This window comes from Ochlerotatus camptorhynchus, unplaced genomic scaffold, assembly GCF_037179485.1.
Source record: "Ochlerotatus camptorhynchus isolate MF236.1 unplaced genomic scaffold, CSIRO-AGI_Acam_v1.1 ptg000228l, whole genome shotgun sequence".
Lineage (NCBI taxonomy): Eukaryota > Metazoa > Arthropoda > Insecta > Diptera > Culicidae > Ochlerotatus > Ochlerotatus camptorhynchus.
This window is the reverse complement of record NW_027040718.1, coordinates 143,168-169,308: the sequence shown is the minus strand read 5'-3', so window position 1 is coordinate 169,308 and position 26,141 is coordinate 143,168. Positions and strand designations below refer to the sequence as shown.

The window sequence follows — 26,141 nt, the reverse complement described above, 5'->3', positions numbered from 1 at the left end:
GATGCAAAATTTGACTTTTTCGCTCCACAGTGCTTATATGGTTTCAAATTGGGTCCTGATTAGCCTCCCAAAGTTACAACTCATTTGGTTAGACACAGACTTCGCACAAGCCATTTGAAGTTTGCATGTAAATTACTATGGGAAATTTCAACTTTTTGTTCATTGCCTTCTAGTCTTTTTCCATATTGAGCTGCGAAACAGTTCGATAACTATTCTTATAGAAAATTTTCTCAGCTACAACTTTGCTGAAGATCGTTTCTATGTAAAACGAGACAGGAAAAATTATTTAAGAGATTGTTAAACTTATGACATGATCAAGCAGCTGCTCTGTAGGCAACACTGTATTTTGCAGTGTGACATAGTAGCCATGATTTTTGTGTCCTATTCAACGCCCCAGAAACACCAATGTTGAGCACGATCATAAGACATCAGCGCATTGAACCATTGATAAGTTTCGATCCTTGCATTTAATCAAAAAGTAATCTTTAGCAAAGTTGTAGCTGGGAAAATTTCCTACAAGTACAGTTGAAAGCTTTTGAAGCAGACCGATATGGTGAATTATTAGATAGACATGAACAAAAATCGTGGTTTTACCATGGTAATTCCCATACAAACTTCAAATGGTTTGTGCGATCTCAGTTTCTTACCAAATGGGTTCAAATTTTGAGAGGTTAGTCAGGATCCGATTTGAAATAGTTCAAGTATTGTGGAGCGAAAATTTCAAATTTTGCATCATTTTTATGCGCATGCAGCTGTCCGCGCAATAGGATCAGCCATCGCAATTTGTAATTGTTGACATTGGAGAAAAGAAGATCGATCGAGATGGTGAAAGTTTTCATTTTGGAAATTAGATTAGTAATTTCACTAGTGATTGTATAGTAGAATAAGTGTGAAGTCGATTTTATTTCGTCAGCTGATTGTTGGTCGACGTTAGATTTGTTTATTGTTCTGCGCTCACGATTGTTTGAGCTGCTTACCGGCCTTGATCCGAGTGAACCAGTGTTGCCGAGAAATTTAGATTGCACAGTAGGAGGAAACTAAATGTAAGTTGTTTTTTGTACGAATCCATTATTTGTTATTAAGGGCCCATGCGTTAATTATGTCACACTGAATCGATCAAAAAATTACCCCCCCCCCCCATCGTGACGTTTTCCCTATACCTAATGCATTACTTGTTACAAAATCTTAGAACCCCCCTCCCCCCTCAGAGCGTGACATAATATATGCATCAACCTTAATTTATGTATGTAATTTGAGTACCGGTGAAACCGTACTTTGTAAATTCATTTTCATTGCTCGATCCGAACGGACTGCAAACAACATTCTCAAAATTCATGGCGGTGACCTACAAGTACCCGTGTGGTGACTGCGATGAATCGTACGATGCCAGCGTCCAGTGCGAAAGATGTAAAGAATGGTACCATTTCGAGTGCGTTGGTATCGACGAATCCGTTGCAGATGTCATATGGTTCTGCTCGACCTGTATCGGTGAGGATAGATCGATTCGTGAGTCGCTGGGAGTACCAGGCCGGAACACGATTCATCTGGTGGTGATTGATCATCCATCTGCTAATGCTGAACATAGCAGTACAGAGGTCGGTAAGGTAGCAAATAAGAACATATCATCTACTAAACGTCGCATAAGTAGGGCCCAAGCACAAGATGATGATAACAATAAATCAGATACATCAGATCAGGAGCAGGAAAATTCAGAAGAGCATCAAGACGTAGCAAATGAAAAAGTAGAAGACCACGCAAAGTTCTTGAGTGAGCTTTTGAAATCGTTGAATCGTCGTAATAGTCAACCCGTGCGCGTACAATCGAGTAAATCTAGTGGTAGCGGTAAAAGTGGACTCCGGAAAAGTGCCAGTGTACCAACGGCAAAGTCTGCCTCGACACGTTCTCGTGCGTTGAAGGAACTTCGCGAACTGCAGGAGAAAAATAAGTTGGATCTCGAGAAGGAAACCAACGGAAATTTCTGGAGCTTCAACGGAAGCAGATTGCCCGACGGAAAGAAGCGCTCAAAAGGAGGATTGAATTGAGCATGCTAATCAACGAGGATACTGAAGATGAATCGGATTCAGTGACCGAAGTCGCAGATGAATCGACAAACAGAAGCGGGAAAAAGCAGATCCCGAAGAGTTTGGGAGCAATTCCTAAGGTTCCACGAAAAAGGTGTACCGAAGACGATATTCAGGACCTGATCGCTTCAAGAAACTGTTGTAAAAAAAAAGCCTCCAAAGTCAGCACCAAAGCTGCCCACCACGAAGAAGAGTTCCAAGCTTGCATCGAATTCGGTACTGGCACGCCCTTCTTTTGAAAAGGATGAGAGCAATCCTTGGTGGCGGGGACTCCGATGATGTAGTCATTGTGGAAGGACCAACACGGCTCTAAATAGCATCCCGACAGGTGTTTCCACGGAGTCTACCCAAGCCGAAGAGTGGCCGATATTCATCAGCGCCTATGAGCAGGCAAACTTGTCGTGTGGATTCACCAACACCGAGAATCTGGTTCGCTTACAAGACGCGCTGAAGGGTAGAGCGTTGGAAACGGTTCGGAACCGATTGCTGCTGCCAGAAAACGTGCCACTTATCATTGAGAAGCTGCGAAAGAGATTCGGGAACTTGGAAATTCTGTCAACCAAGTTCAGCTCGGATAGTTTGGAGTCAGTGATCGAGTTTGGAAGTGCGGTTGAAGAATTTACCCAGCATCTCAAGGCAGCAGGACTGCTGACCACCTGAAGAACCCAATTCTAATGCAGAGTTTAGTCGAAAAACTGCCATCGTATTATGCCATGGAGTGGGTGGACTACAAACGTCGCGCTAGTACGGTCGATTTGGAGACGTTTGGTGGTTTTATGGAGAGTCTGGTGGAAAAAGCAGAGTTGGACGGAAAAGCCAAAAGAAAGGAGAAGATGAAGGCTTTCGTTCATGCTACAGACGGAGGAAACCAAGACAAGCAAAGCCAGAAGAAGTCGAAGAAGAAGACGGAGCAGAGTTCATCGAATCAGTTGCAGCAGAGGTCGCAAAGTCAGCCGCAGCAACGAGAACTGAAGTGTTCGGTCTGCCAGAAGCCTGGACATTATGGAAGATATTGCCAGGAGTTCCTGAAGCAGAGCTTGGAGGAGATATGGAAAACATTGAAGTGGTTGAACCTGTGTCCGCTTTGTCTGTACGACCACGGGCAACGATCGTGTCGCATCCGGATAACCTGTAAAGTGGAAGGTTGTCAGGAGTACCACAATGCTCTGCTACATAGCAGCCCGGCCATTTTTCACAGAGATGGCGCTGTTCCGCTGGTAGGAAGTGATAAAAATCACCGTATAGAATTTTATAGAATGTGGGAATAATTCACTGTTGGTGCATATTCAAATAAAAAAAAGTGAACGACAACCTAAATAAATTAGTCAGGGACTTTGTCGAATAGTTTTTTTTTTTCAGGAAATTAACGTTCAAGAAGCTACAATTAAATAAACATGATTTTTTCCTCATACAGTTTTACCTGCTTTACTACCAGTCCCCAGAGAGCCAAAAAATTCAAATTTTAGAGCGAAAGTTTTCTCTCCCGAGCGCAATCTCTCAACATGCCATGTATTTTGATGACACTCGATTTGATATTTCCCTTTCACAGATTACAAAATAGAGTAAATGTAACTACAAAACATGTCTAGTAGACTGATGCAAAATTTGACTTTTTCGCTCCACAATACTTAAACGATTCCAAATCGGATCCTGACTAACCTCTCAGAATTTGAACCCCTTTGGTGAGAAACTGAGATGGCACAAACCATTTGAAGTTTGTATGGGAATTAAAAAAATGGTAAAACCAAGATTTTTATTCATGTCTATCTAATAATTCACCATATCGGTCTGCTTCAAAAGCTTTCAACTGTACTTGTAGGAAATTTTCCCAGCTACAACATTGCCCAAGACCACTTTTGACGTAGAACTACGTCTTTGTCGACTATACTGGGGTGCAAATCAAAAAATATATGTGGTGAAGGAGTGTTAGGTTTTGAACGCTTGTAACTTTGTCATTTATAGATGAAATTAAAATCCAAATACGCCAATCGATAGGATATTACATTACAAACCTGTTGAAATAAATATTTTTCCAATTTTTGTGTAATTAAACTTTTGAAAATGTACAAATGATAATTTTATTACTGATTTCATGAAATAAGCCTTTTTCCCAAACCCAGTCATCATAAACGAATACCACTTGGTTGCACATCATTCTGCTTGAACCTGAAAAGATATAAATCAGCGCTGCTCTCATGCCACTGCTCATTACCGCTTCGGACGGCGTGGCACTAGGTCCTGCATCAAGCAGGACTAGGTTAGCGGCTAAAGGTGCATCACAGCGTATCCACCACAATGAGGAATGAGACTTGAAAAAACGTGCATTTAAAACCCCCTCCCGCTTAACAACCCCCTCCCCCTCCCACATAACAATAACCCGAAAAAGACATGGACTTTGACGATCATTTTTTTTCGGGAAATAAATTTTAAGCAAACCCCAATGTATGAACAATTAATTTTTTACATGCAGAGCTAACATTTTCAAAAAAATATTGCTTAATAGGAGACATACACTCGATGAATTACCAACAACTGACTGTAAAACATATCTGGTACCTCTATATATGCAATTATAATAACATCCAAAGTCCATCCTTTTTTACAAATTCTGCACAAAAGAAACTTTTTACTCCGCCCCATTCATAAAAAACGGCGGGAAATCCTATCAGGTTCTGAACCTGAAAAGATATAAAACAGCGCTGCTGTCATGCTTTTACTCATTGTCGCTTCGGACGGCGTGGCACTTGGTCCTGTAACAAGCAGGACCAAATCAGCGGCTAAAGGTGGATCACGGCGTGACCACATTGAGGAAAATTAATGTATGTAAACTCCCTCCCCCCTTCACAACAATCTCTCCCCCCCCCCCCCTCAACAACGTCTCCTGACCCCCCCCCACTCACCAACAACTTCTATCCTCCCCGATCATCAACCTCTCGTAACCCCCCACCTCTCAAATACCTCTCCTAAACGACCCCCCCCCCCCCCCAACCACTCAACACAAACCCGAAAAAGACATAGGACGATCATTTTTTCCGGGAAATAAATTTTAAACAAACCACAATTATTAGTAAAAACAAGTTTTCCCCTTAATTTCTTCCCACGCTGAAACTTTCAAATTTGAACAAAAAATTGCTTGAAAGACATGTTCGATGACATCCAGTTGGTGAATTACACACAACTGACGGTGAAACATACATATCTGGTGCCTCTATATATGCAATTATATTAACATCCAAAGTCCATCCTATTTGACATATTCTGCACAAAAGAAACTTTCTGCTCCGCCCCATTCATAAAAAAAACTGTGAGAAATCCTATCAGGTTCTGAACCTGAAAAGATATAAAACAGCGCATGCGATCAGCTAGACGTTGAGAAAGCGTTTGATAATGTCTGGCACAATTGGCTTGTATACAAGCTTTGTAACTTCAACTTTCCTTTGCATCTTGTTAAAATCACCCGTAACTACCTTCAGCAAAGGTCGTTCAGGGTATCGTTGAATGGTTGCAATTCAAGCACATTTTCCATCCCAGCAGGTGTTCCGCAAGGAAGTCTGTTGGGCCCTTTGCTATACAGCATCTACACTTCCGACATTCCTCCCTTGGGTAACGGTTGCGTGTTATTTCTGTTCGCAGATGATACTGCTTTTACCGTCAAGGGAAGGATGCCTCGTGAAATAACAAACAAGCTTCAACGATGCCTTGACGCCTTTGCTGATTATGCCACCACGTGGAAAATCAAAATCAATGCTTCCAAAACCCAAACAATAATGTTCCTCCATCGGCAATCTTCCAAACTAAAACCAGCTCCCTCTTGTACTGTAATCATGGATGGCACAAGGGTTGAGTGGTCCGCCGAAGTAACCTATCTCGGGATGTTGTTTGACGAAAAGCTCCTATTCCGCTCGCATGTGGAGAAAACCGTAATCAAGTGTTCCACCTTGGTTAGGTCTCTGTATCCGCTGATTTGTCGTAGATCCCGCCTCTCAAGGGTGAACAAACTGGCTGTCTACAAACAAATCATAGCACCTGCGATCCTCTACGCAGCTCCGGTGTGGGAATCATGTGCTCAGACTCACAGGAACAAAATCCAGGTTGCTCAGAACAGAGTGCTTAGGATGATCCTTGATCGTCCCTTTGACACAAGAATTTCAGACCTCCACCAAGAGGCGAACATTCCAAAATTAGATTTCAAAATTGATGACATTAAGACTAGGTTTATGCAGAAATGCATTACATCAGAACATGCTTTGATAAGCAATTTGTATATAGTAGGTTAGGTGTATATAGTAGTTACAGGTTAATTGTTGTTGTAAATAGTAGTTATAAGTAGTCTCCTCTTTCAAATTCAAAACAAACCAATCCCACCAAGGTGGTCATACTCTAATAACAGGCCTGATAGGACTAGGAACTGTAAATAATAATTAAAAATTTCAAATGTACTAAAGTTGAAAAGACGCATCTGTGTCACTTGATAATCCATACATGTAAACCAAACAAACACAAGAAATAAAGATCATTTGAATTGAAAAAAAAAATTGAATTGAATTGCTTTTGCTCATTGTCACTTCGGACGGCGTGGCACTTGGTCCTGCAGTAAGCAGGACCAAATCAGCGGCTAAAGGTGGATCGCGGCGTGACCACAATGAGGAAAAGTAATATATGTAAACCCCCTCCGCCTTTCACATTAACCCCTCCCCCTCCCCCCTTCACAACAATCTCTCCTACCCCCCCCCCCCCCCCCACCCCATTCATCAACCTTTCCTACCCCTCCCCCCATCAACAACCTCTCCTACCACCCCCCTCAACAATAACCCGAAAAAGACGTAGACTATGACGATCTCTTTTTTCCGGGAAATATATTTTAAACAAATCACAATCATTAGTAAAAACAGAACTTTTTCCCTTAATTTCTTCCCACACCAAAACTTTCAAACTTTAACAAAAATTGCTTGAAAGACATATTCAATTATATTAAGTTGGTGAATTACACACAACTGACGGTAAAACATAACTGGTACCTCTATATATGCAATTATATTAACATCCAAAGTCCATCCTTTTTTACATATTCTGCACAAAAGAAACGTTCTGCCCCGCCCCCATTCATAATAAAATGGCGAGAAATCCTGTCAGTTGTGGTGCTTAGAAAGTATGTTTTGTGCAGAATATGAACGGATGTTAACCTAAATGCACAGACAAACAGACATAACACATTGAATATTCCTCACTTTAAAACAACGTCGCTAAAACATTACCGCCATCTGTTGAGTACACTGTGGTGGGTAGTACGCTGAACAGATGGCGGTAGTGTGTAAACGTCAAACGCAAGGGAACTGACTATGCGCGCCACAAGTGGCGGTACTACCAACCACGATACGTTTAAATTGACCGTTACATGCTTGTTCGATGAACTACTTGCGAGAGCTAACGGCGCCGGTGGTGTAGTGGTAAGCGTGATTACCTCTCACCCCAGCAGGCCTGGGTTCAATCCCAGTCGGCGCCGCCGGGATGTTCTGAGGCATAACATCTCTGATCACGCCTTCCTTCGGATGGGAAGTAAAGCCGTTGGTCCCCGGTTCATGAGTTGATGGGTCGATAGGTAGGGTCCAGGTGTGGGAGCTACCTTCCTGGCACGTCGGTAGCATTGGTGCTCAGCACGGAAAACAAGACCGACGGAAAAAAAAAAAAAAAAAACTACTTGCGAGAGTTATGTCTGTTTATCTGTGCTAAATGCATATATCCTGCATCATAGATAGAGCTAGACAGATAGGTTCTACGTCATACTGCGGTCGTGTCTAGGACACAACCCTTTAATTTTTTGATTAAATACAAGGATCGAAAGTTATCAATGGTTCAATGCGCTGATGTCTTATGATCGTGCTCAATCAACTGCTCAGCAGGCAACATTGGTGTTTCTGGGGCGTTGAATAGGACACAAAAATCATGGCTACTATGTCACACTGCAAAATACAGTGTTGCCTACAGAGCAGCTGCTTGATCATGTCATAAGTTTACCAATCTCTTAAATAATTAATAACTTTTTCCTGTCTCGTTTTACATAGAAACGATCTTGAGCAAAGTTATTGCTGAGAAAATTTTCTATTAGAATGGCTATCGAACTGTTTCGCAGCTTAATATGGAAAAAGACTAGAAGGCAATGAACAAAAAGTTGAGATTTCCCATAGTAATTTACAAGTAAACTTCAAATGACTTGTGCGAAGTCTGTTTCTAACCAAATGAGTTGTAACTTTGGGAGGCTAATCAGGACCCGATTTAAAACCATTTAAGCACTGTGGAGCGAAAAAGTCAATTTTTGCATCAGTCTAATGTCTAGTCCCTCTATATATGCATTTAGTTTACCATTTGAAGTCCCTCCTTTTTTTTTTTTACATATTCTGCACAAAAGATTTACTTTCATACATAAAAATCTGCGGGAAATTCTGTGAGGGGTGAGCTATTTTGTGTGCAGCAAGTGTAAAAAAGGAGGGACTTTGAATACTAATCTAAATGCATATATAGAAGTACCAGAGATGTTTTGCACTGCACTGTCCTCTGTGAGCAATTTTTTTGTTTTTTTTTTTTTTTTTTTTTTTTTTTTTTTTATATTATAGTCACTTTAACACTCTTGGGTCATTCGTGACTTGTCCGGGGGTGAGATTTGAACTCGTGACTTTGGCATGAGAGGAATGGATGTTAACCACTACGCCGGGGTCGCCCCCTCTGTGAGCAATTTACGTAAAACAGATTATGAGTAGTTTTCGATAGATGCCACCGCAAACAACAGCAGTGACATCTGATGGAACATGAATGCAGAAGCTTGATAAAATGATTAATTGAGAGCTTTCGATGCCTGTACAATTTTTTCATATATATAATTCTCGCATCACTTTTCAGAAGGTCCTAAGAAACAAATGTAAACAAATCGAGTTATGCGATACAAACTATTGCTCTTCCATCATTGTATGTGATACAAAATCATCCATCCAAGTTTACTTTCATTTATTTAATCTAATGCATGCTGCTCATTTGCTAATAGCTTTGCACACAGTTTACGAAACATAGTTCTTTTTGAAGCAGTAGATAGAATAGAGTTTAAGCTTGTTATAGATACGAAAAAAAGTAGATTTTAATTCTAGTAATAAACTGTATTTGTTTTTACGTTGTAAAAATGAAGTGAGAAAACCTCGCTGCACATCTCGGGCTTTAAGTGTAAAAATTCATTGGTTTTGATTCAAATATTAAGATTCATTTACTCTTTGCATATCTATAGTAAACTATGATCCAAATCTATCAATTACTTTGAAGAAAAAAAAATCAACAACTGAGTGGAAAGTTATCAACAAATGAGCAGTAGGTGTGTGCAACTGTGCATGCCAAGCATGATCCAATGTACAATTTGAAATGATGGGTACATGATTGTTACTTCGGTCATTCAGACTGCCTAAAATGATTGGGGCTCATTTTCAAAAGGTGCGGCCAATTTGAAGTTAGGTACTCTACTCTGAAATCTGTGAAAGGGAATCTAGTATCATGTAGACAAAACGTCCAATGTAACACTCATTGCTTATATCATTGAGAAAAATCGTCCAATGTAACATGTTCGATGTACAACTTGACTTGTCAAAACGTCCTATGTGGTTTCTTCTTTATTGTAGTAAAATTGTGATTCTACCGTTTCTACTTAATTTTTTTAAACGTTATTATTCACTGACTACATTAAAAATGGTATTGTAAAATGTATTGTTTCTAAACAGTTAAAGTGTCGAACTTCAGGTTCGATTTTTTTTTTTCAAAATGGTGGATACATTGGTCTATTGGTATTAGTATTGGTGACAAGTATAATTGTACACTATGCCCAGGGAAGTCGAGAAATTTTCCAACCCGTTAAAATTCCTAGACCAGACCGGGGATCGAACCCTTCCACCTCCAGCGTGGCCTTGCATTGTAGCTGCGCCTTTACAGGCTGAAGTAAGGGAGGCCCCAAATTACAGCTGTCCATACTATAATAAACCTTTTATTAAAGGATGTTCACGCTTCATATAAATAAAAAAAAATAAGACCGATTGTTAACGTCGCGAGAGGCGGATCAAAAATGTATCATAAACTGTCTACGTAGCTTATGATTACAATTTACAATTACCTAGTCGATTTATCCGACTGCAAAAAAAAATACATATCGGCATTTTCGGTAACGAAGGATCAATTTCCCCCTATCTAACGGTACTACCAGTCCTCCTATCACGGCTCAGAGCTACGGTAACGACTGGCATGACGTGTTGGCAGCAGTAACCCAACGAACGGATCGATCCAATCAAATCTCGCAGCTCATAAAATTCTCCACGTCGGCTGCATTCTAACAAGCTAAACAAGCGAGCGAAAATTGGTTAGGTCGTGGAAATGTTTCCCTTCCGCTTCCAATCTGCTTCTGATAACAAAAACCACTACCGAGGTGCGAATTTTATCTGTTCATTGAAGCATCATCGGGGCCAACGATTGATAAAGGGGGTTATGGTTTTTACGACTGTTCAATTTCATATACAGGAATCCCCGGTATAAGGCGGTGGGTGGTGAAATCCCGTCACCACTATGTCTCGGTCGCCGTCAAACCGATTAAGGTGATTTTTTGTAGGTGCCTACTATGATTAACACTACTCACAAACAAAAAATCAGCTAAATCTGATGAAGGACAACCGTGCAACCGGGTGGGTGGACGCACCACCCACCGCGCTATCCGGAGGATTTCTGTTCCTGCATACCACTAGTTCTGGAGCTGTGTGGAAGTAATGCCGGCACTATACCCAGTCAAGGCCGCCATCACAGGTGAACAAAGAAAGTTTCTGTAGGGGCAGCCACTCGTGAATATAGATTTTGTTAGAAGCTCCGAGGTTCCACATAGAAGTAAAAAATGCATTATTCATATCCACTAAGCGGCTCCATTTGCTACCTTCAAGCGAAGGTGAATTGAGCATGGGAGTGTCTGGTCCTTGGGGAAAACTCCCGATCTGTACGCGATCATTCGTTATGGATTTCGGTGCCACTTTGGGAATCGAATGATTGAGAGGATATTTTATATCGATTTCTTGTGCAAGTTGTATTGAACTGCATAAGATACTAATCCGTATGGGTGAAAGAATCACACGTGGTTGAGCATGAGCTAATTTAGACAGGAGCCATGCCACTGAAATAGTTTCGAACTTTTCAAAGCGTGCAAAAGCTGGAACGAATTTATTTAAACTGCGAAAGTCAAACGTATGACTTTACTGGGGCAAATCAAATCCCTGCATTCCACCTCCCAAAACGGAATCAATTTATATTCATGAGACTTTATCATACACTTCCCAGGAAGTGAAATTTCAACGGATCATTTCGGGCGGCTTAATAGCTGCCGATATGTGTGTGTGTGCAGCTATGCGGAAGAAACTCCATAATGTCACCTTCCCCGAAAAACGGGAATAATTTATGTAAAGCTAATAAAACCTGTTATTATAGTATTCCGATGGCAAACTTGGTGAACCCATTCCCACAGACAACGTTTTGCTATCAGCGAACCACGACGACGACGGTCTTGCGTTCACGTGCTGAACAAATACGCAAGCATGTCTCAGGAAAACCCGATATTCATAAGCACATCCATGCGCAAAAAAAAACAATCCAATCCGCTTTTCCAACATCCTTACATTCATCCCAAGTGCCAACGAAGAACAAGCCGCGGAGGCACGTATTCTTCGGTAATTACTGTTAATTAAAAATTCAGAGGTGAACCAGTTTACGAGTCATCACCATTTTTGCTGTCTTCGTCTCCTGGATAGGATCCGTACAAGCGCTATATGGATCGTACTTAAAAACATAAAACTGTCGAGCAGGCATTATCTTGGACTCTGGGAGGTGGGAAACTTCAAGGAAGAAAATATGGAGTTTGAACTAACACGAACTTAAATAACGACTTACCGCACTTGCCAATCCAGGACGGCATTCGGATTCTTGGCATAGGCATCCCACATATTGCACCATTCTTCTACGGAGACCTGAAAAAAAGAGGAAAAGGTGTTTTATTTAATAACTAGCTTAAAATGATGCCTATTGCAGGCCTTCAGGTTTTGCCAGAACATGACATAAAGTCTGGAACGCGCAAAAATTGGTCAACTTCAAATTGGTGTATTTCTGTTAAAAATGCATACTGCGTGCTGCATTTGGAAGTTGAGTGTATATACAATGGTTGCTATGATGAGTTTTCACCGTTTGCTCTCCAGTTTTCAAAATGTCGTCCAAGCAAGAGAAGCAGCGTGTCAAAATTTTGCTCGCGCAGCAATAGAATCCGACGTTCTCACACGCCAAGTTGGCAAAATTGCTGGATGTGTATAAATTCCAGTACTACACTATGTTTGTTTTGATTCGCTATGAAAGTTTGACAGATTAAATGAGGGGATCGTGGATTTTCCTATGTTTTGAGTGGTGCATCGATTAGCTTGGGACCGAAGAAAGTAGCAGAGCTGAGCCAAAAAGTTGAGCTCGTTTCTTCGGCACCTTCTGGAAGGGGTTAAGCGGAAGGCACGGCAGTTCGGATTTGGCAAACCAAAAGAATAAACGGACTTTTTTTTCCTTTAAATATATCAATTGAACTTGCAAAAGAAAAATAAGAAGATTTTTGTGATATGAATTTTGATTGAAGTTACTTTCAGTCAAAATTCATATATTTTTGTCGACCAATTTTTGCGCGTTTCAGTCTTTATTCGGAACGAATGACCAAACAAGTTTCGTTTCAAAGTATATTTTTTTTTAAACTTTATTATAGAGATTTTTAGTCGAAGGTTAGTTCATCTCTTTTCAAAATATTTGAATAACTGTGAAGAATCGCTTCCAAAATTGATTGAAAGCGAATTAAAACTCACTCAGGCTAATTACCAGCACAAGTAGAGGATATGCCCTATCAGATAGCGTAGTTAGTTTGCGTAGTTGTGTTGTGATTTGTGAGAAATCGATGTACAAAATCATGGCACAGGCAGGTAACATTTAGATGCTCAAAGAGTGTTGTTTAAACGATTTTAATTCAGCCTTTGTTTGAACAATTGATGTACAAAGACCAAGTTAACCTTTGTTCAGCTTTTAAACGTCTATCTTTGGTGATTTTAATCAGTCGAAAGCTCAACAGCAATATACATTATGAAAAGCATTACACATCAGTATTTTCCAACCCTTGTTCAGCCTTCTTGTTTTATTTTAAAAAATATATGGAAGAACACTTCATATCTTATACTTTTTATGAGATTGGTTTAGCATGTTGCTGACTAATTGGATTTACATTTTTTACGTTGTTTAAATATTACCTTTACATTTCGGGATTCGAACCGACAGTCGCTGATTCACAGGTGTCAACTTTACCCACTGTACCACATAAGCACATTTGTGGCAAAAAGTATTATCTAGGGGCATCCCACTCTAAACTATAGCTCTAGTATCAATTAAGTATTTCCAAGTATCTGATAAGTATTCTGGAGTATTTTTAAGAATTTTAAGATTTGGATTTTTTAATCGTAGTGACCGGTTACTAATGTAGTTGTTTGTTGTTGTATATTCCGTCAATTTATTACTTTTAATCACGTATTAAAGCATATTAATACTAGTTTCCATATGTTTTAAATTAATATAAGTAGTGTGATCATGTTTATAAGTAAGTATTTTAATTATAGATATGAAATAGTTCATCAAAAACATTTTACTTTCAGTGAACCAGTTAGAGCAGGGATAGTGAATTATTTATGATTTCGAACTGGCTGTTCAGTACGATATCAAACTTTTGAATTATATTGCTTAGCTGGAGGTTAATGGTGCCGTTGTCGTCCGAACTCGTACACTCCCGATCATAAGTTTAAGGACACCCCCAAAAAACATGACAAATTTATGATGTTCATATCTCTGTCATGTTACGTCCAATTTTCGTTCTCTTTAGATCATTTGAAAGGTATTGAATGGAACTTTCCTCGTAGACAAATTGTTCAATATAATTTTCAAATTATAGTATATATATATATATAGTATATATAAGTTCACCCAAAGTAACAATATTTTTCAAAATTTACTCTGAAGAATCGTGACTGATTTTCTCAGAATTGGGTTGGCCAAATTTTGAAATAAAAGTAGTAGTAGAACACTTATGCTATACCTTTCATACCATTCAAATAACCTTTGGAGATCGAAAATTTAACGTAAAATGAGAGATCATTGAACAAAACATATTTGCATGGTTTTTTGGGGGTGTCCTTAATCTTATGATCGGTAGTGCAACTAGATTTCAAACTGAACTGCCAAAATAAAAGCGTATGTTGAATGTCAATTCGGCTAAGAACTATCGCAAGCTGCATTATTATGAAATTCTTGACTTTAAGCCGGCCAAGGATGCTAGGACTACACTGGTTATTTGCCAGAGGCCAATGAAGCATAACTACCAGCAATTCGTTGTGCTGGTGGGCTCGAAGTTGAACTAATTGCAATTGCCACTGGTGGTCGTATCGTACCGCATTTTGATAAATTTACATCGGTAAAGATGAGTTATGACGGACTGGTGAGGGAGTTGAGTGAGTATACTGATAGCAACCGAAGGCTTTATGCGAAATCAACATGAATTTCTTACTTTTACCAGTAAGTAAGGATAAGAAAAATATTAATCTGTTCTGAAATTATAATTTATAACAAACCATTGATATACCAAATAAAACAATTTAGTTCCAACACGTTACTTATTTGTACCAATTTCATGTAAAATAATCCTAAGTTAAAATGTATGAATTTATTTCAAACCATTCCCCAAACAGTCCAAATTAAAGTTTTAACACATAGCCGTTTCTGATGAATGATAGAATCAATTAGAGAACGGTTCTGAGATTAACACGGAGCGAATATGATGGTTTGACCATGTCCAGCCTTATTACGGCTTAGATCTTATTTTGGGCCTAGTAAGCACAACCCGCCCTTTACCTTTATTTTTAGAACGAAGTTTTTCACAAAATGGAATGTTCTCACTGCAGATGTCTTCCAAATTTACTGAACTTTCCGTACGTATCGTAAGATTTGATAAAGAGAAACACAATGTTGAGATATTGTTAAAAATCTAACACTGCTTCTTGACGCCAAACTCAGCCTTCGGATTCTAAACTCGGTCTAACGTCTTGAAACGCCACTCAAACGCAATTTAATTCACTCTTCTGTTTTTTGAGAATAATGGGTGCAAACATTCATATCACACTTTCTTATTGACTTCGTTCGGTAGATTTGGAACAGAAGTATCGTGCCAAACGCATAATTGACTTGTTAACGCCGTAATCATGGTTTGATTTGATGTTTTCTGCTGAATAGGCCCAAAATGGGCGATTAGGCCGAAGTAGCTCTTTACCCTAATAAGCCTTAAGCAGGAGAGCATCGAAGGTTCCAAATCCGAGGAAATGTGATTCTCTTCTTATTCGGAGGCAATCAATCTTGCGGATGATGCAAAAAGCTTTCACAACTTCTTATTCAGCTTCAATCAGCGTAAAGGCCTGAAGTTATCGTCCAACGGTCAAGAACCTAATGGACGAAAAATCATGGTTTTGGGATAGACACATTTGCTCATGGAATTTGCTTCCACACGCAGTTTCTTCCACAGTAACTTTCCAAATAGTTCCTTATTCTTCCTTTGAATTACATGTGGCAATGTTATATTCCTTGAAACAAAATGGTCTCTGGAATAAATAAAAAAATAATACTTGATTTTTCTAAATACGCACACACAAATTCTCGGAAGACATCGGGTAAATAATCGAATGAAATCTGTCTAGCAACAGAGGTAACAATATTTCTTAAGTATTTTTAAGTATTTGCAGGTACCTTAGATATCAGTAAGAACTTTCTGAGTATAATGCGAGAAATATAAAGTTTAGAGTGGGATGCCCCTAGAGTATGATCATTAACTTGAAGCACGTCAAATTTATGTTTAATAATAGCAACCGGAAGAGTTTTATACAGCAATGCAGAATTGAAATCAATAAATTGTGTCAGTAAAACATTCCTCTTAATTCATGTGCAGTAAACACAATGTGGACACAAGTGCGCGATTTATTGCGATGGTCATTTGAATGCTATTTTAGAGCTATATTTGAATCATATTTTTGAAATGCGGTCTGAAATTAAGTGTAATATAAAGTGGTGAACAGACAAAACACAGGAGAATACAAATGTTAATACTTGGGTGCATTGGTGTCTTTTTCGAAGAAATGTGCCCCGTTGTCTCGATACCACTGTAGAACTTCTCCGCTGTAGTAGCCAAAACTTTTCAGGTCCATTGCAAGCCTAATTGTACGGAAGAAAACGTTTTTTAAGGCGCTCCTGCTTATACATTTTGGAATTCATAGTCTTCTTTGTCACAAAAACCTGGGTTTTTTTTTACCATAACTGCAAATGCCAGAGCATAAGCTGTCTTGCAAATTTATCCGAAAAAATTAATTTGAACTTGCTAGGGACATCACTTCGACCAGTGGCTTTATAGAACTTTTGTCCGGGAAGCTTCCCATAATCCATCTTCACGTACGTTTCGTCGTCCATGAGGATGCATCCTTCGTACTTTGTAATATCCTCATTGTACAACTTCCGGCACGTCTTTTAGCCACTAGATTTTGCTTCAGTATCCTGTTTTGTTGCTTACTGGCCCGAAAAGATCGAAAACCTTCTCGCTGACGAATCCTTCTGACGATGCTTTGGCTGGCATTGAACCTCTTGGCGATATCGTAATCTGACAGCCCTGGGTTTTCTCAAACCTTCAAATGCAGCTTCCGATATTTAGTTCCACTACGACGCTTGCTATGATCCTGCCGATCGATAGTATGCCGCTCAGAGAAACGTTTGAAAACACTGCACCTCTTTGGACCATTCCACCACTGAGCCGTTTAAGCGTATCTTATTATTATCAGAAGGAACAAGTGTAGGTGATTGAGAATGTGGGAGAATGCGGGATGGGTATGACTTTAGCTAACTTCCAGCGCGAGGAGAAGTAGCCAAGCCTAAGGCACTGATTGTTCCCTGGCCTGGAAAATCGCCTACTCGATGGTATGTAGACCCCGTCGATGCATCGAAGCAGTATTGAAACCGTTCCCAGTTGACACGATGATAGTTTCGCCAGAATGTTTCAAATCGGTTCACGGAGGATCCCAACTCAGCCACCACAGGATAGTTTGTTTGCGAGATGTGGGCCATTTTGCTGATGTAGATGTCAATGGTGGCATGAGCACGGACTGACTTAGCCGGGTGGGAGAGTACAGACTCAAGATGTTGTAGTGTGCTTCTTGAAGGTCATTGTTCAAGATAGTTCCATTTCGGTTGCGCCGACTGTTGCCCCAAGCGATGATAAATTTTTGCCGCCGCAGAGTCAGCTTGATGATATCTCGTCTGTTGTTGACTTGTCTGGGTCAGTAAGCCACAATGATGGTGATGGGGCGAAGCAATGTGCTGACCTTAACCCCGATGGCCACGATAATTTTGAGTTGGGACAGCAACAGCTACTCCCCCTTCTCTTGCACTGGTTCTGTCGAGTCTCAAGCACCGACAAACTGACATGAATGACCACAGCAAAAACAATAAAATTTCTTTCCAAAGCACGCTACTGACATCTTGCTGCGTGTTCGCGGGAAATATTTAGCTAAGCCATGAACCCGCATGCAAAGGTTATGAATTGATTCGTTTATGATCTATTATGGACAAATTATTTTTATCTAGATCAAAAAATCCTATGGTTTTGACAGTTCGGATTATTGCACATTTAAATCGGCCGTTTATGATTTCCGGGCATAAGTCAGAATTAAATGTCATTTCGGTTTGTCGGTGTCTCAAGAGCCGAAAGTCCCATAGGTAGATGTTCGTTTCCGGCTTTAGCTGGGTTTCGGTGATGATGGCAATGTCGATCTCTTTGGTGTTAAGGAAGTCAAGCTGTTCGATGTGCTTGTTCTTCAGCGAACAAGCGTTCCAATTTGCAATCTTTATAACTTCACGGTCCATACTTAGTGACGAGGGACAGGGCAGCATGAAGCTGTTCATATCGGGTCCTACAAGTGCGCAGGATGATGTTGACCTTTGCCACGAGTGTCACAATTTACTCCGAGAGATGATGACCTGGAACAGATCCCGGATGTTGGCCTTCCGCCCGGTAAGTGTGTGGTGGAGCCCTTCGTAAAGTTGACCAGGAATAACTGGTCCCGGTAGCTGATGTTCGGCAAGGGTCACCGATTCATGGGATACACTGCCTCTGGTTTTAGACCAAGCCGCTCCAACTTAGCCTTCACAATGGCCGCGTCGCAAAACCACCTTCAGTGGCTTCAAATCCACCTTGTTGTCCTTCAGGAAACTCCACTCTGGAGCACATAATGTTCGTACCGATGCTGCAAAGCTTGAAACGAGGCTGTAGGTTGTGATCTGTCAACACAGTTATAAGCTGGTCTACACCCTTCCTCGAAGTGAATAACGGAGGAATCCGCTCCTTTTTTGTTATGGCAACGGCATCAACAACACTTCCATTGTCTTCCTCGAGCATCGAGAACTGGTTGCTTGGTATCACGCGGTTTTCAGTGTCGTCCATTGACGCTCCGGTCTGCGTTCGGGTCTTTTTTGTAGGGCCCCCTACAGCAAATGCGCTAGTATACTGACGTACGATTTTTTGGTTTTTGGCGAGTTAAACCAAACTTCCCAGAGCGTGTGACTATATATCATATTGAATTTTTTACGGAGTGCCTTCATACATTTGTAGATAAATTTGAAGGCAAAAATTTGTAGCAGTTCTTTGACCTTCGTAGGAGTTCACAATAATGTAACTTTTACACTCGTATAGCACTGCATAATAAAAAAAACAGCTTTGTTATGAAAGTCTAATTCTTGTGAAATCAAGGTTTGCTACACCGCTGCCATAATGTGCGTCTAACCTCAAATGGGGATGATTCGGTTTTTATAATATTATAGCATAAAAAGCTGAATTGCACGTCAGTTGAATAAAGCTGAAATTTTAAATTAGTAAAATCTACTTTTTTGTCATGAGAAACTCGTAAAAATAATCATTGGAGTCTCATGATGAAATGCTTTCAAGATTTCTTTTGATATCAGTCACCGAAAATTTTCTACGCGTCAACTAAAAACGCAATGCCTAATGATCAATTTCACCCCGGTAATCATTTTGCCCCCCCGTATTACGGTATTTCTAGGAATGTTAATAATTTGAGTCGTAATCAACAAACATTTAAGAAAATCAATGTTATGGAAGATATGTGAAGAGTATTTGAATGTAATTGAAATACCACTCTCGAATTTCGTTCACTTAACACTTTCAATCTCGTTCCAACCCATTTTACTCTAATGCACTGTAATAATACATGCTATTACCAGCACGTTTTACACGACCCACCAGAATTAGACCATTTTATACGATTATGGTCATTGTCACGACAGGAGACACACACGTAAAATAAACTTCTGAAAGCAGGATAATGGACCCTTTTACACGCTATTAAATGGTCATTATTCATTCTTTCCGCCTCAAACATCCCGTAAAACGATCAGGGATTACGGTGGGAAAATAGACTTGCCTAGCCGTGTACAAACCTACCAGCAACGAGATGTCATTTGATGGTACGCCTTATGCTTACCAGCAGCATCAGCTGAGGCTGCAATCAGCAGGGATTGGGTGCATTATGATGTTTTATTTCTGCATTGTGTTTACGACCTGACCGTTTTCTGTTACTTCAAGCTAAACATGGCATTTGACCCTTAGTAACTTTGACAGATTCTCTTCGTCGACTTTCTCTTTGCTTCTTCACGGCCATGTAATGATATTCCTAGGTATTTTCAGCACACAGATCGATAAAAGAAGCTTTTATCTAGCATCCAATACTACAAACACAACAAGAAACGGTCATGTGCTCAAGTTATTAACGAAAGAGAAAGTCGACGAAGAGAATCGATCAATGTTACTTAGGACCTAATGCAATGTTCAGCTTGACTTGTGGAGGGTGGCAGGAATGTGTGGTGATGCGGGTGATTACGTCGGTGACAAAGTACGAGAATGGAAATGTCGTTTCAAATTAAATGAGTGGATAGTGGATAAGAGCACAGGATTTGCTGTTTTCTGTGCTAACGTTTCAATTTTTTGTTGCTTAAAACTGTATTTTTTTTCAAGTGCAGATAAACACTAAACAGTACAATTATATTACATTTTCCACTCCGCGAATTACTTTTTCTGACAACAATTAGCCAAACAAATATACAATTTTAAATTAGGTTATTTGTTAGCCACAAATGTCCAACGGACTCCATGGAGCCGAAATCCACTAAATTTTGTTTAATAACATTAAATAGTAATGAGGGAAAATGTTTATGAGTTCCCAGGAAGAGAGCAAACTTGGCGGGATGGGCAGGTAGTTTCGGGTTCGGGTTTATCCATTCTTCCTTTCTACAGATGCAATGACGGCGACGGCGACGAAGCTAATGCCACTGAGACGACCATGGATGATGGGAACATGTTAGGTACGCTTCCAGGCTTCCACTGTATACGATTTCCCGGGAAAATCGTGTAATCCTGGGTGAATCTAACGGTGAATCCAACTATTGTAGTACTGCACTATCTGGCTACCTTGGAATGTAACAAATCCGTAGTGATAATGCGAAAACCTCGATAGTTATCGCGGATAAAAAGATAAAATACCTGCTCCTTAAGGCCCAAGCGCAATGACAGCGGCAGCGGAAAAGCCCGATCTGAGTAATCTTACTTGTCGGATTGAAAACTAGCTAGAATCAAATCGACTTACCTTGATGTAATTTGTGACAACTGTCAAACTTTCCGTTTCCGTTCTGCTTCCGCCCACATTGCGTTTGGGCCTAGGGGAAGTACAACTTGATCTGAAGCAATATTTGGTGTAAACATTGCACAAAATGGTAATTATTATAGATTTTAGTATAAATATTAATGATATTAACTGTCAAGTGGAAAGCTACAGAGCAAAAAAAATTAACAGTGTAACTTTAACGCATACATTCAATTACGTTTCACCGTTGTTGTTTATGTTTACTGCAGCTTCTGTTTGTCATCATTTTTGCCTAGATTTTCGTTTTTGATAGCTCTGATCGTTTTCGGCTTCGGATTTTAATGATAAAAACGACACTGGACGTTCCCCCAGCGGCAAATTTCTCCAGGTTACAGGCTCATGGTGAATCGAGAGTAATACGACCACGGAACCATCACTCTGGGACTCTGTTTACAGGGACGGCGTAGTCAGTCGATTCCCGTTCCATCGGAGGACAGTACATTGATTCGCAGACGTGGAAATTAATGGCTATTTCCTGGGAACGGAAGTGCGGCCGAATTTATTAGAACAAGAAGTGGATCTCGGTGGCGGTGGCCAGCAAGATCATCAAGGAATGACTTGCCTCTCGTGTGAAATCCATTTTTGATTAAACGAATGTCAAATGTACACTTAAAACCAAACATAGTCAAACACAATATAACAACTGTCAGACTAAGTATAAGATTCGCAAATATCACACATATTAAAATATTTAATATTTCCACCATCGGTATTGATGCCGATACTTGGAGCTGTCCTTCCCCTAGGTTTGGGCTTTTACTTGTTGTGTGTACCGTAAAACGGGGTATCTTTGAAAAAGTGGGTAACTTTGATAGTATAACATAATGATTAAATTTACTCCCTACGATTTTTTTTTCCTATTTAGAAACTTTGGTTCCATATTGTAGTTTAGGATATTTCCGTTGATTGCAGGCAGATTTTATCCATAATGCCACTGCCAGACAGTGGGAGTAAGGCCAAGGGCGAATCTTCTAATCTACGATTTCACATACTATTAATAACCTTTTACACATGAGAACCTCCTATCGATCAGAATGAATTGTGCATATGCTTAGGTCCAACAAACATTTTCAGGTGCAAAAGAGCAATAGGATTGAGCTGATATCGTTTCTTAATTCCAAAATCTGAAGACTGTTTTGTATAATATTTTTAGATAATGGGCAGTAACAACGGACTGATAAACTACTTACAGCTTCTATTTATTAAATGCTTGATATAACGATTGCCAGCAACGCCGGCTGGGTGTATCCTATAGCTTACCCTCCCTACTAACAAAAATCCCCCTTTCCCGTGACACTTATTAGGGGTCGTAGAGTTCTCTGCATCTCTCTTAAGTAAGTGTTGAACTAACATTCCTCCCCTTTCCCCACCAGATGCAAGGACGTGGGCAGGGCAGCTCTGGTCTGTTGGAGGGAGACATATCCTGTATCTAAGAGGTAGTAATTAATCACAAATTCCTATCTAACAGCAATGGATGAAGGTAGGTCTCCTTCTTAACAACAGTTTTGAGCTCGTACCACCTACGACATTGTGCCACCTGGTTTATGCTGTGCTATCTGACCTGATTTGCGCTTCAACTATGCACACACAAGAAATCCGGATGATCATACCCAACAAACAATTTGAGTAGATTAACAGCTGAATAAGCAATTTTTTAGCCGAAGAAGCATAACTTCACTTTTCAGAAACTTTATAAATTTCCATTTTTCTCTACAAAAATATTCCTGAACACCAGCAGTCTCCTTCCAAAAACTATATAGAATTAAATTTTTCAACTGTAGATCAAGTTTTTGAGCATCTCAGATGAATCAATTTATCAAGAAACGTGAAAAAGTGTTCAGCTTCCTATGCCTCAAGGCAAAAATATCTGCTCACCACAACACTCTTTTTAAAGCTCTCCAATTCACCACCAGAGGTTGAATCGTTCCCTTATGCCGTTTTAGTTTGGTGAACCAGGTTCGAAACTGGGTTAGTTTCTTCAAACTATCACTCTCACGGTGAACTAAAATGTTGTGTACATGTGTATTTGTGACTTGGAATAGAAAAGTCAAAAAGGCAATAACAGCTAGCTGCCAAGGGATTCCTCAACATCAGTTTTCAGTTAAAATGTGTACTGGGCATTCCCTTGCTCGCTGCTGAAGGAGACATAATTCAACAGGATGATTACATATGCTTGAGGAATATGGACAGTAAGTAGCAGAATCGGTACTGAAATTGCATATTTAACCTTGCTCAAAATTGTGTGCACTTCAAAACAACCTCATTTGTCTCGTACCACAATTAAAAATTGACAATACTGGCAGTGATTCGGGATATTCATAGAACCGTTTTCTGGCCAACCAGTTACATCATCGGTCTGAGGATTTCATGTTATAGCTATGCTCAAGATTCTAGGCAATTTAGAAAGAATCGTGTATTTCTAGGACGACTTTCAGGAATTGACCGTTTCCCGGTGATTCTGGAAATCTGGAGATCCGTTTTTCTGCCATCCAGTGAATCGGTATGAGGATTGCATATTCCATCTACGCTAAATATTGTATGCAAATTAAAAAAAAAACTGTTATCTCAAGGCTGACTTTCAAGAATTGACCGCATAATTATCTCGCTAGGTTGCCCGGCTGGTCAACAAAGTCCAATCTGTTTTGCTGAAAAGTCAATACCTTTCTAATTAGGAATCAATTTCAAAATTTGATGGAAGCATTGCTGAGAACCAGCCATGCCAACATTATTCGATACGCATTATGCTCAGGAGTCCCAGGATACAGTTGACCTAATGCAGGTCCAATCCGGTAACTTTCTATTTCATTTGAAAGTAGATTCCCATATCTATCTGATGGCTAAATAACAAAATCTATCATCACAATGCCATGAACCAATCATGCTAATATGAATAGATACGCTGCTTGCAGTTCTGGACTTCTGGCTGTTAACGGATTTTCCGGATTTTCTGGAGGACCAGCGTGAGGCCATAATGTTTACACGTCGTAATCACGAGGATTTAGATTGATGTTCATGATTTTACCATTTTTACGGGTGTTCTGGATCTTCTGGAGACTAGTTCTCTCGGAGTAATCGATTTCTCATATGGCTCATATGGCATATGGCGCGGCATCATATTTTCAAAAAAAAATTCTTCGCAGAACAGCCGGTTTCGATTCTCCCGGACCCACTCCGGGATTGATTTCGTGCGGTCATGATGACCTAATGGAATAAAGACCGCTTGAATGGCAAAAAGAGGTTTGTGTAGTTAGATGTGTCACAATTCTCCTGCTGCAGTTAGATTGAAAATCGCACTAAAATTGGGAATAGCAGAAGCAATATTAGATCTTAAAAGACCCAGAAGCCGGGCGAGTGGCTTTTTTATTCTGAGACACTGTACGTGCTCCAAAACTCTTGAAACATTACCAGAAGTTAAGAAAACTCACCACTTGGCCTCAGATATACAGTCGTTTGGGCCGAAAAAGACCCGAATACCATCGCAAGGTAAAAATTGATAAAGAAGTTCATAACAATTAAATATTTTCTGCCAGACTGATTTTGTATTGTTTACCTTTTTGACTTTTACCCATACCATAAGTTTTGAATGCATGCCTGAAACTGATGAAACTCTAAAAAATTCGGGTTCAAACGTAGTCGTTTTTCAGGTTGCTTGGTGGTGAACCTAGGTTAGTAACTGGCGTTCAAACTATCAGTTTGACAGCTCTTAGGTTGAAACCCTGGTGAGGGTTCACTTCAAATTAAATGGCTTCTCCTTCTTCGCATTACAAGCTTATTGCATATCGCATATTTGCTTATTGCGTGCTCTCAACTTAGTGTTGTAGATGCACTTCCACAGTTATTAATTGAGAGCTTTCGATGCCTGTACCATTTTTGCATTGGTATAATTGTGTGGCAAGTACAATCATACTTCTATGCCCAGGGAAGTCGAGAAATTTTCCAACCCGAAAAATTCCTAGATCGGACCGGGAATAGAACCCAGCCACCTCCAGTATGGTCTGGCTTTGTAGCTGTGCCTTTACCGACTGAGCTAAGGGAGGCCCCCAAAATGGGATTAGTTGCTATTAAAAAGGCGTATAGCGGAACCAGTGGAAAAGAAACTGACCTTTTGAGTTTGTTATCCTCACTTTCACCCCAGCCAAAAATGTTGGTTTGTTATTGTTATTCTCACTTTTGGACCATCAATACTCGCGCACATAGAATGGACTATTTATGTTACCCCGCCAATCAAATTCTATACCCTATCAGTGACAGTGTTGTGATCATCGTAATTATTAGCTCATTTATTGCTATTGAAGTTACTTGTACCAAGAAAATCATATATTATTATCACTATACCGATTACATACGGTTGCTTGCAGAAGCAACTAAATCAGTTACAAATGTTGATGTCAAAAACGAATAATAATTACCTATTCTCACGAGTGCTTGATCATTGGAAAATGACACGCAAGATATTGATAGGTAGTTTCGTCTCGTGATAGTGAGAGGACCTGTTTTCTTATTGTCACATGAAGGTCGTGATATTTACCAGCTTTGCCTGGGAGACGACTTGAGCTTAGTTTCCACTTTCAGCCGTGCCCTCAACTGTTTTACTTCTTCAATTTTTTTTTTCTTCAGCAGCGCCCGCGACTTGTCCCCTTCTTCGTCTTTAACCGCTGCTTCTCGATATAGTCCTCTATTCCGAATTTGTAGTTTTCAAACTACACGCTTTACATCACCGTGTTTCCCTAGCACCAATGCTAGACCGCAATCCGGGACTTCTGGTGGTAAGTCGTTCCCTCTCACATACTAATCGGTGCCATCCACCGGCCACATGCTACCTCAACTGATTTTCCATCGGCATAATGGAAAATCAAATATTGACGGTTGTGCAATAAGCATCGATTCCTCTGATTTTAACATAGATTTTTCCTCCACAATACGATATGTAGCGATCATTTGAGTGGGATCCGCAGCCAGCGTTCTCATAAAGGTCGCAATTTCGTCCATTGAGGGTCTTGGACAGCTAGCTTTATTTCCACCGACATCTCCAGATGTGTACTGTCAACGGGGCATCGACAGATGCGAACGAACTTGACACAATGAGCAAGCACCGCAACAATAGTTGCAATCGAATAACAGGCTGGTGGTGACCCGCACCGAAAAAAACACACAAAGGTTTGTGTAGACAGTTAAGAGAGCACGGATTCAGAAA

General features: G+C 40.1%; 1 protein-coding gene across 1 annotated transcript in view; it reads right to left on the bottom strand.

The window, feature by feature from the left end:
• The window catches only part of LOC135704003 (calexcitin-1-like), a 74,836-nt gene that overhangs the window by 23,433 nt on the left and 25,262 nt on the right, over positions 1-26,141 (bottom strand). Inside the window, exon 4 of the mRNA XM_065225367.1 lies at positions 12,030-12,106. Coding sequence (XP_065081439.1) covers positions 12,030-12,106 — 77 coding nt within the window. The remainder of the gene's footprint in view (positions 1-12,029; positions 12,107-26,141) is intronic.